At 36.3% G+C, this 12,487-nt stretch overlaps 1 protein-coding gene across 1 annotated transcript in view; it reads left to right on the forward strand.

The window, feature by feature from the left end:
- MAN1A1 (mannosidase alpha class 1A member 1) overlaps positions 1-12,487 on the forward strand; it is a 229,739-nt gene that overhangs the window by 86,666 nt on the left and 130,586 nt on the right. Inside the window, exon 6 of the mRNA XM_042782736.1 lies at positions 9,468-9,548. Within this exon, the coding sequence (XP_042638670.1) occupies positions 9,468-9,548 (81 nt within the window). The remainder of the gene's footprint in view (positions 1-9,467; positions 9,549-12,487) is intronic.

Below are 12,487 nucleotides of genomic sequence, written 5' to 3' on the forward strand. Positions count from 1 at the left end.
ATAAAGAAGCCTACAAGATTGTGAACAGCGAACCAGAGACATCAATTGACAAATGAGGACAACTGCAAACCAAAAAGAGGGAAAAAACAGTGTTGTTACAGAACTTCTAGATGGTAGGGAAGTGAAGACAACTACAAGATAGAATGGACTGTTCTAAACTTGGGGAGAAAACTGTAAATCACAGGGTAACCTCAAGAAAAATATAAACCTTCACATCAAAAAAGAGGACCAGCATAAATATTCAGCAAATACTAAAACAATAGCAATGAAGGAAGTGGTATAACATGATTCATAAACAAAATTAGCTCAGCATAGAAAATTATATGGAACAAATAAATTGACACCATGAAAAAGCACATAACAAAAATGATAGCAACAAATTCATGTTGTTGTTGTTGTTATGTGCCATCAAGTCGGATCTGACTCATAGCGACCCCTCCTTGGGTTTCCGAGGCAGTATCACTATGGAAGTACATTGCCCCATCTTTCTTCCAAGGAGTGGCTGGTGGGTATTTGCCAATAATTACATACATGGCAAGGGACTTTAAGAGTTATAGCAGAAGAGTGAATGACCAAACTATGGTACATGCACATAATGGACTGCTATGCAGCACTACAGAATAATGTAGAGTCTGCAAAACACTGCATAATATGGATGAACCTGGAGGGCATTGTGCTGAGTGACATAAGTCAATTGCAGAAGGACAAATATAGTATTAGTTCATTGTTGTAGAGGGGCAAGGAAATGTTTATATATGGAAGGAAACTTTCTTTGTTGGTTGCCAGGGGAGGGGAGGGAACACTGCAAAAAAAAAAAAGATGCATTGACCCATGTCACTTTAACTTTGTGTGTTTCACTATACATAAATTATATTTAAATAAAATGCATTTTAAAAAAAATAAAGAATTATTTTGTTTATATGTTTATACTCAATTTTCATCACTTAAAGGTGTAATGTAAATCCTTGTTATTGGTTTATACTATCATTAACTAAAACTCATTTACTTTTAATTACAGCATAGCTACTTGATTCAATTTGCATATTTGATAGTACAAAGTTCAAATGACTTTAATAATGGACATAAAATAAATCATGGGGATAATATGTTCCTGGGAGTAGGAGCAAGGACTTCACAATGGAGCTTAGTATTCAATTAAGGTATCTGCAGAGGAATATAGGTATGGGCAGAAAACCCTACAGGTAGACTCCCATGGGTGAGTTTTCCAGTTTTAATGCAAAATAATCTTAGATACAAAGTACCTAAAACTACCATATTTTTACACAGGAAATGTTCATGTTACACATGTTTTGCCAACTGTGCCCTCCCCCCAAGCTATTTTTGTGAGCACGCTGTGCTCTTTTTTTTTAGATAGCATGTAAAAACAGTAGCACAGTGTACTTATGAAAATACCTTGGTGGGAGGGCATGGTGGCCAAAAATCATATATCCAAAAAAACCTTCTGCCATAGAGTTGGTTACAACTCACAGTGACCTATGGGACAGAGTAGACCTGTCCCATAGTTTCCAAGACTGAATCTACAGAAACAGACTGCTATGTCTTTCTCCCACAGAGCAGCTGGTGGGTTTGAACTGCTGGCCTTTCATTTAGCAGCTGAGTGCTTTAACCACTGTGCCACCAGGGCCCCCTAAAAAACGTTTAATGTGAGTGTTATTTGCATAAGCATATAGTAACTCTTATTCATTCACTCTTCCTGCCTCAAATACTTGCTAAGTACCTTCTAAGGAGCAGTTATTTACACCCATGGAGCTTATAGTCTACTAGGAATCACAGTGCCTTAGCTAGGGCCCTCTTATTTGAGGAAAGAAAGAGGAAACTACTATTTAATGAGGACCTGATACATACCTGATCCATATCACATGTTATGCTAGGAGATTTTTTTCATAGTTTTCCTCATTTAACCTTTATAAAACTATACAAGATAATTTCTGTTCTGTTTATAGATGAAGTGGTTAATTAATCTGCCTGAAGTCATGTAGCTAGTGAAAGCTGTGATTTGAACAAGGTCTGCCTAACTCAATGACCCTGCTCTCTTGGAAAGGAAATGATAAAGTTGGTGGATACGTAGGCAGCCAGAGAATTTAAGTCCTTTGAGGTTAGACAGGTAATCGTAATATCACAGTATCATCACTAGAGTGTATCATTCAAGTATTCAGTCATGTTTGTTAAGTGAATGAAGAGATAATCACTACGCTGTCCAACTGCCAAACACATTGGTAGCTAACACGGTGCAAGGGCAGCTGAATGGTATCACATTTTTATTTAATTAAAAAGGATCTGGAGGTCAAGTGCAGTTATTCTACCTGTTTTTACCTTACTTACTTCCAGGATGGATATGGTGACTGTTGATCCAGGAAGAGCTTTAGAATTAAGACAAAGGACCGAGAGTTTCATAAAGATACCCAGGCTCTTTAGGCATTTGCAAAATTTGGTTCTGAGCTTCCTGTTCTTTACTGATACTTAAAGAGATGTTACCTGGATCCTTATATGAGAAATATTTTTAAATATCTAGTAATAAATTTTACAGAATATGTAGAAGTTTTCTTCAGATGACTTCTTTTATAAACCCCCAGAAAAAGCTAAAGCTATATTAAAATTATCCTTAAAAAACATTTTTTCTATGTTGAGGTAAAGTGATGTCTTAGTATGAGGGACAGAATTTTGAGAATCACCCAGGATAAATGAGTAGCTGGTTCCAGATAAGAACTCGCAGCACACCAAGACTGTGATCTTTGGCCGGCACCTAAGGTGTGCCTTTGATAGGCATGAGCACCATATCCGTATGTTTTAGAATACAGAAGCCCTGTTGGCAAAGGTGACTTTTTACTCTGTAATTTAAAGATTCACACTTTTTTGCTTTTCCAGTTGGAATCCCATCCTACTTCTCAAAAATAAATAAATAAATAAACTGTTAGGTTTCCTGTTGGAAGGATGTAAATTGACCTCAAGAAGCAACTTTCAGACTTCTCAAATGCCTGACCAGCTACTTGGCTTAGGTCTAGAATTGTGATTCTTGTGCCTAAGTCCAGCATTCCAGGCCATAGAAGTGATTCTTGAGCCTGTGAAAGGTCTGCTTTGGAGCAGTGTTGAGTTTTGATGGGTAACTAAGATAACTAAGCTAATTATCCTATTGAATGGAGTTGTTCAGTAGTTCATCTGAATGCTAAGGCATGCCTGCCAAGGGTTTTGGCTATGAAAGGACACTGAGGTCTTCTTTCTTGACAATAATTAATGATAAATTGGGCTGCTACTTGACTCTGGTTCTGCATGGTAAAACCATCCCATTAACATAGAGGAAGAGAGCTATTTTCCTAACTGTGGCCAGAGAACTTGCACTTTGTTAGTCTTAAGAGATTTATCATGTTACTCAGTTGTGAAATTAAAAGCTGCTAGAACAGTGCTAGACTGAGTTACACTATTTGGTGTTACAATTTAATCTATCAAGAGGACTTTTTCACTAACTCTTAATCTTAATTCAACACGTATTCTGAAGTACCATTTATAAATGAAGTTGGTGTATGTGAAGCCTAAACATAGGCAAGGCTTATCAGCAGTGGAAAAAAAAAAAAAAAAAAACCAAACCCATTGCTGTCCAGTTGATTCTGACTCATAGCAACCCTATAGGATAGAGTGGCACTGCCCCATGGGGTTGCCAAGACTGTCAATCTTTATGGAAGAAGACTGCCACACATGAGGATCAGTTGGTGGATTTGAATTGCCAGTCAAGTGCATAACCAAGCAGCTGAGTGCCATCGGGGCTCTTTTTAAGCAGCTACCATTTTTAACTGATGGCTTTGAAAAGTCTCTTACTATTCTCAACATATTTCTCAGAAGGGGAAGCGAAGTTATAGCATGGGTTAGTGCTGGGGCAGTTGTTATTAAACCTTGATTGCTTCTCATGTATGATAGTAGCTTGAGAAGCCCAGGCTTAAAATTCATTGAGTAGACCGTTGATAGGGAGTGTGGAGGAGTAGCTAGCACAAAAAAAAAAAAAAGATCTATGACTTCCTGGCTCTTGGTGTTGCCCTTTTTCAAAAGAAATCATTATGCTTTGAGTTCAGACCTAAAGGAAGTATTTTTACAAAAATTAGAATCAAACATTCAGAATAGAACTACAAAATTTCTGAAAATAATAAGTGTTCTTTTCCAGGAGGTCTTTTTCAAATGCAAAATCGTATCTGTTTTGCTAGGTAGAATCATAAGATAATTAAGGAGAATTCTGGTGCTAAATCAGATCTGGTACATTCTAAATAACTATCCTAAGACATGAAAGTCCAGAGGAACAACTTATCTAGCCCTCAAGAGAAGCTTATGCCTCAATAATTTTCAGTGAAAAGTGTTGTGGCTGAATCTGTTCTGAAACCTATATTTCTTATTCTCATAGTCAAGCTCATAATTTTACTCACTGAGATCTGTCAAAGTATATCATTTTATAGATAATTTTGATGAATAAGTAGCTTATAAAAATACAATCTAGTACATCTCTGAGTTGTTTAAAATGCTGTCTTACCTGGTAGGAGAAGTCTGTCTTCAGGTGATCATTTTGAAGCAGAGAGGGCATGACCACTTTCCTCAAACCCATGAATTCAGGACATTCTTCCTTTCAGAGAGATGAAGGGTAATGCGAGGGCTGGAGGGGGGGAGCCATATAAAATAACTGGTAGCATTAGACTCTTTCTTCTGTAATTTTCATAAAGTACAGTTAATCGCAGGATATAAACATTAAAGAAAAGGTTACACTTAAAGTAGAAATCATCAGTTTGTACATCCTTGACAATAGTACAGATTAGTACTGACGCCTAATTTTTCCATGATTTGTAACACTCAGCCCTTGAATTAAGCTGTCAATTCTTTTATGGAATTTAGAGATGAGTTTTGTTAACTGTATTCATTGATGCAGTGACTTTTGCCAGAGAAGAAACAAAATGAAAGAGCAGTTTGTCCAATCTAGGTATTTTTATAAGTAGGCCATTAGCCAAAACTTGCCAAGTTCCACTTGGTCATAGTGGTAATAAGAAACTCTAGCAGCGTAGTGCCTAAGGCACTTGACTGCTAAGCAGAAGACTAGAGGTTCAAACCCACCAGCCACTCCTCGGAAGGAAGATTGGGCGATCTACTTCCGTAGTGATACTGCCTCGGAAACCCAAGGAGGGGTCGCTATGAGTCGGGGCTGACTTGATGGCACATAACAACAACAACATAGTGGTAATAATAACTAATACCTACTGCCGTTGAGTCAATTCTGACTCATAGTGACTCAGAAGGACAGAGAAGAACTAACTGCCCCCTGTTGTTGTTGTTGTTGTTGTTATGTGCCCTCAAGTCGGACCCAACTCATAGCAACCGCTCCTTGGGTTTCCGAGGCAGTATCACTATGGAAGTAGATTGCCCCGTTTTCCTTCCGAGGAGTGGCTGGTGGGCTTGAACCGCCAGCCCTCTGGTTAGCAGTCCAGTGCCATAGGCACTATGCTACCAGAACTGCCCCCTAGGATTTCTAGTTAAATCTTTATGGACACAGACTGCCTCATCTTTCTCCCAGGGAGTTGCTGGTGGTTTGAACCACCAGCCTTTTGGTTAGTAGCTGAATGCTTTAACCACTACACCACCAGAGCTCCTTCTGTAGAAGGTAAACCTTAGTATGTTTAGGCGAACTACTGCACAGTGACAACAGTGCTTTTTTATTGAGTGCCTTAATTGTGTTAGATAGTATGAAGGCTTTTATATTCATGGACTCATAGTAATTGTTAGGTTTTATATTCATGGACTCATAGTAATTGATAAGGAATGCTTTATCCCTTTTTACAAATGAGAAAAACAAGACCTGAGATCTCACACTCAGGTGGCTCCTGAACCAGCCATCAGTCCTACATCTTTCTGATGGAGGTCTTTCTGACTCTAGTCAGTGTATTTATAGACTTTTTCCCTCAGTAAAGTCAACCAATTTGTTATGGAAGGAGAACTTTTATTTTCTTAGCCCTAAAACTTAAGGAAAGAAGAAAGAGACTTGATAAAGATTTTCATCAGCTGTGTGGAGTACCCTAACATCTCTAAATTCATCCTCTGGCCTAAAGCATAATCTGCCCCAGAATATTGAATAGACTCTCAAATTAACGTTTCTAAATAATTTAGACTTAATTTTGAAAAAAAAGAAAGACTTAGATGTTAGGAACTCAAATATAGTTCTAGTTTAAGAAAAAAAAAAAAAAAAGATGGTCATGCTGAAAACTGCTTACTGATGGTGACCTGGTGACACCTCTGAGCAAGATTTTTAAAGACAGTGACACGGCAGTTACTGGGAACCTGCATGGATTTACTAACAAGCCTGATTTGCTTCCTGAACAGTTCACTAGATATCCATGAAATTCAAAAGACATAGCAGCAAACCTTGAGCGTGACACCCTGCAAGATCATCTCTCTTAATATCTCACAGAAGGAACAAGATAAATACAATTTAGGTTCATTGTTGGATCAATACCTGGTTGAACAACTGTACCCAATAGGTGATTGATGTCTAGCTAAAGATATATATTTCTTGTGATATTTGACATGACCCAATCCTCTACCTTGCAATAACTTTTATCAGATGTCTATGTCAAGGTCCTAATAACCGAAAATTTTCATGAGAGGAAGAGGGGATGAATAGCTAATGTTCTCGTAGCTAAAATAAAAACATAACATCATCTTAACAGACTTCAATAGACAGAAATGTGGAAGAATATTCTCAGGCATAAAACTCAAAAACAGGTACAAATTGAGAGTGACATGATTTGAGGGTTTATATTAATTGGATATTATTAATCTTAGACATAAAAAATATAGTATGTTAGCCAAAATAAATTAATTGATTTACCTTCCATTTCCTTCACAGTAATTTGTTGTTGTTGGGTGCTGTCAATTCCAATTCATAACAACCCTGTGCACACAGCATAACGAAACACTGCCCAGTCCTGTGCCATCCTTATCATTGCTATGTTTGAGCTCATTGTGCAGCCACTGTATCAATCCATCTCATTGAGGGCCTTCCTCTTTTTTGCTGACCCTCTGCATTACCAAACGTAATATCCTTCTCCAGGAACTGGTCCCTCTTGATAACATGTCCAAATTACATGAGACAAAGTCTTGCCATACTCACTTCTAAGGAGCATTCTGGCTCTACATCTTTCAAGACAAATTTGTTTGTTCTTTTGGCAGTCCATGGTATATTCATTATTCTTTGCCAACACCATAATTCAAAGGCATTAATTGTTCTTTCTTCCTTATTCATTACCCAGCTTTTGCATGTATGAGATGATTGAAAATAACTATGGCTTGGGTCATGCTCACCTTAGTTCAAGGTGACATCTTTGTGTTGTTTTTTTTTTTTGCACTTTGAAGAGGTCTTTTTTTGCAGCAGATTTTCGCAATGCAATACATTGTTTGATATTTTAACTGCTGCTTCCATGGGTGTTGATTGTGGATCCAAGTAAAATGAGATTCTCAACTACTTGAATCTTTTCTCCATTTGTCATGATGTTGCTTATTGGTCCAGTTGTAAGGATTTTTGTTTTTTTTTATGTTAAGGCATAATCCATACTGAAGGCAGTACTTTAGTGGAACATAGAAGCTTTTACCAATATTTAAGTAATGCTTATTCGTAGTGATATATCTCAAAAATAAATTTCAGCCATATAGAATGCTTTTAATCAAATTATATTAGGTGCATATTATAAGTTATGAAGCACAATTAAAGTAACTCACCAAAGAGTCTTATTTTATGATGCTTTCGCCTAACTCCAACCTAGTATTTATCTTTTCTAAATAGTTTTCATAATCTTTCTTTTATTGGGAAATCTTTGAAATATTTTAGTTAAACAATTAACTTAGCTTCAATTGTTAGATTCTTGGAACTTTACAGAGAGAACATGTAGGGATAAAATGAATATATGTTGCTATTGTTGTTGTTATGTGCCGTCGAGTCGGACCCGACTCATAGCAACCCCTCCTTGGGTTTCTGAGGCAGTATCACTATGGAAGTAGATTGCATCATCTACCTTCTGAGAGTGGCTGGTGGATTTGAACTGCCAGCCTTCTGGTTAGCAGTCAAGTGCCTTAGGCACTACAGTATATCTCCCTCTTTTTCTGGAAATATTTCTTCTCACTAAAATGTAGACTCCTTGAGATTGAGGACTTTCTCAATCTTTGTTGATGTGACCCTAGCAACTAGCTCAGTGCTTAGAACACCATAGTTGCTTAATGTTTGTTAGATATAATATCTCTAGTAATTTTGACTAAGCTCATTTGCTGGATATTTATTCCATATATTATAGTTTGCTAGTATCCCCCATGATGATCAGTGAATGGTTTGATGTTAGTGAAAAGTGAACAATTACTGACTAGGTCTAATGAACATGAAAAGAAGCTTGCTAAAGCTGGAAGTGTATGTTACATTATGTCAGTCATAAGTTAACCATGCTAGATTATCTGATAACAAAGTGCAGGACAGTTCATTTAGTAGCCAAATAATGTGAAATAATGAAAAAATATTAGCAACTGTTACTGTTTGTGTACCACCTTGGCCATTAATAAGGAGACTTGGTACATTACACGTGAAATATTATGAGACAGGATAGCAGAGTGGTGAAGAGCCCTGAACCAGGAATCAGAATATCAAAGTTCAAATCTACCACCTATTAGTGGTCTGACCTTGAATAAGTCACACTAACTAGTATAAGTCTCAGTTTCTTTATCTGTAAAATGGACATCATAATAATTACTTTTATAGGATTGATAAATATTAAAAGACATTGTTCATATAATGATATGTGCACAGGATTTGACGCATTGCGAATAATAATAAAAGCAAACTATTAATGGTATAAATAAGAACTGTTTCACCAAAGTACAATATATAATTATTGTCATCTCCTTTTTTGCAAAGAGGAAATTTTTTCCCAAAGAGATGTAACCATCCTAGGTCACAAGTAGAAAGTTGGGAACCAGAACTAGAACCCAAGTCTCGAACTTCAAATCTTATTTGTGTCTATCTGAGCAACTTTAAATGATGTAAGAAGAATGTAAAAATAATGTGGAGTTGCTGGCCAAAGTCTAAAGAATCCAAATGGCTTTTAAGGAATAAAAAGCAGGCAAATTAATGAAATAGATGGAGAGCACAGAATAGAAGAAAGGATGTCCTGGCCCTATCACATATGAACAAATAGAGAACACTGAGTATTGAGTATGTTGTTGAATAGAGGGAGCAAAGAACTTTATAAATATTTTTAAAATTCTGGCTTTAAATGTAATTTTTATTCTATATATGTATATTTACACATTAAAAACAAATTTCTTTGGGCAAGCATATAAGATTTGAACAAAATTTAAATATTTAGGGCATTTTACCACAATAATGTTTTTTTGAATTATGTACTATCATTATATTAACCGCCTTTATTTTTCTCCCCCCATAGAATGCTGAAATTTCTGTTTTTGAAGTAAATATACGCTTTGTTGGTGGTCTACTCTCAGCCTACTATCTCTCCGGAGAAGAGGTAAGATGAAAAGTGGTTTATATTTGTTAACCACTTAAGTGTCTTAAAATTACATTTTCCATAAAGTTTAATATATAATATATATTTAGAGGGAACCCATTAAATGTTTATATTTTGATGGGCCTGTAGCTTACACTGAATTTCTTACAATATATACTAATTAAATATGCAAGCTGGGAAAGTTTACCAGAACATACTGTCAGGGAATCTTAAGTAATGCCCTTAGAATTGCTTGACTCTATGCATAGTGCAGTTACGATTACAAATTATATATCCTATGGACAAATTGGGAGCTCTGGTAGCATAGTGCCTAAGGCACTTGACTGCTAACCAGAAAGCTGATGGTTAAAACCTATCAGCCACTCCTCAGAAGGAAGGTTGGGCAATCTACTTATGTAGTGATACCGCCTCAGAAACCCAAGGAGGGGTCACTATTAGTTGGGTCCAACTCGACGGTACATAACAACAACAACAATGGACAAATTATATTGATTGACATAGTGGCAGGCTTGTGGTTGAATTTTTTTTCTTTAAAAATTATTTTAATCTTGATATAATATTTGCTTAATAAAAAACATTGTAAGATGAGGAAAGCATGGCAAGAAAGATGTAAGAGTTACAGTATTTAAGAAATTGAGGGGGTGAGTGAGATCCTTAGCTTCCCAGCAAGCAGCCCTGTGAATATCTCTACACAAAGTGCTTTGGAGCTCTTCCTGGGACAAGGCTTAATTAATTATCTGCTGCTTGGAGCAAAGCAGGAATTTTTAATTTAACTGGCCTTTACTGATAGATTAAGAAAGGATTTTTATATCATACTCATAAAGAACATAATGCTATTTTCTTGAAATGTTTTAGACAACTTATGAATAACAAATACCCACCAAGGGTTGTTTCTTACAGTAATGGACCTTACCTTTAATGTTGACAGCGTTCAAAGCTGACATCAAGGAGACAGTCATGTATTTCAGTTGCACGTCACTAAGATTTGTGTTAACCTCAGCATCCTGGCTGGGGGAAGAGTGGCTCTTACCCAGTCCCGTATTTCATATACGTCTATGCTCCTTCAAACAGATTTAAACAGAGCAATAAATGTTTAATGAGAAAAGTGTTTGACTTTGTTCCTATCTCTCAGGAAGTTTCCTAGCCATAACAAAGCAGCCCTCACAGTCTTTCACTCTTCAGATTTTATTCTACCATAGATTTTTTCAAAGTGTATCAGTGGTTTCTATATTCCACTGTATCTATCCTGTTAATGTGTTAGAATCCATTCTTCATTATGAACTGTCTCCCTCAGATACCTTATGTCTCTTCTTCCCTTTTTCCAATCCTAAGTAACTGCATTTGTTCAGTTTTGGTTTGGGGTGTTCTAAGATTTAAGCCAAAGAATCCACATTTTAAAAAAGTCATACATAAAATTAACTCATGTTATTTCAGTTTAGTTTCTGCTTTTAGAATACTTGTCTTTGTTGAGTGTACAATGCCTGGGTGTTTCATTGCTTTTGACATAGCATACTTAGGATGACCTTGGTTTTAACTTTCTCTATAATTTATATGGAGGCAAGACAAATTGGAGGAAATAGAACTACATACTTCTGATGTGGCCTCAAATAGGGAAATTAACCATGTTCTTGTAGAGAAACAAATATGTGTTTCTTCTAAATGGGCATGATATTTAATGAGAAAGCCTTTTTACTCATGTTTTATGTCTATATATGTGTGTATATGTTAGTTATATACATTTATAACTGTATATGTTATATATATTTATAAATTTGCATAAATATATACAGATATTAGATAAAATGATTTGTCTAAAAACTTGGAATTTTTTATTAGCTAGCTTTAGCAAGCAAAAGAATTGAAAGAACATCTCCATGGCATGTAACAACTATCCCCTTAGTATTTTTAGTATATGAGGTATCCTTATCACTGTGCGAACATTATTTTTATTATATCTAGATTTTCTATTTTAATCTAATTTTTTATCATAAAAAGCTATTTGATATATTTCTTTTCTTATATACTCTTCTGTGTTTCCATAGAATAAAACCTAAATAGCATATGTTTTGACTGCTAACCAGAAGGCTGGTGGTTCAAACCCATGAGCCACTCCTTGGAAGGAAGGTTGGGCAATCTATTTCCATATTGATACCTCCTCAGAAACCCAAGGAAGGGGTCTCTATGAGTCAGATCTGACTCCATGGCAGTGAGTTTGGTTTGGTTTGATGTTTTTCTTAACCATTTTCTAAATGTTAGACATTTGGATTGTTTCAGTTTTTCCATATGTTGAATAAGTATAATTAGTCAGTAAGTATTTTTTCTCTAAAATGTAGTTACCAGGTAAAAATAGACATTTGGGGTGCTTTTGGAGTTAGAAATTAATTATGTATATCTGTGTGTGTGTGTGTGTGTGTGTGTGTGTGTGTGTGTATATATATATATGTATATATGAATGCATAGATGTATATATACACATATATATGTATATATACTTTGGTCATGTTGTAAGAAGAGACCATTCCCTGGAGGAGGATATCATGCTAGGTAGAGTGGAAGGTCAAATAAAGAGGGGCTACACCGATGGGCTCAGGTATAGTGGGCATCAAGGAGCTGGCACAGGACTGGGTGGTGGTTCATTCTTCTGTACATAGGGTCTCTATGAGTTGGAGACAACTCGATGGCACCTAACAAAAACAACAACATATACATATGTAGATACATAAAACCAATAAAACAAAACTCCCTGCCATCAGGGAGTCATGAGTCGATTCAGATTCATAGCAACTCCCATCATGATTCCGAGGCTGTAAATCTTTACGGAAGTAGATTGCCCCATTTTCCTTCCATGGAGTGGGCTGGTGGGTTTGAACCCCTGACATTTTGGTTAGCAGCCAAGTGCTTTATCCACTATGCCCCCAGAGTTCTTTATATATGTACGT

This window comes from Orycteropus afer, unplaced genomic scaffold (assembly GCF_000298275.1).
Source record: "Orycteropus afer afer isolate SDZICR_OR568_19922 unplaced genomic scaffold, OryAfe1.0 scaffold00441, whole genome shotgun sequence".
NCBI lineage: Eukaryota > Metazoa > Chordata > Mammalia > Tubulidentata > Orycteropodidae > Orycteropus > Orycteropus afer.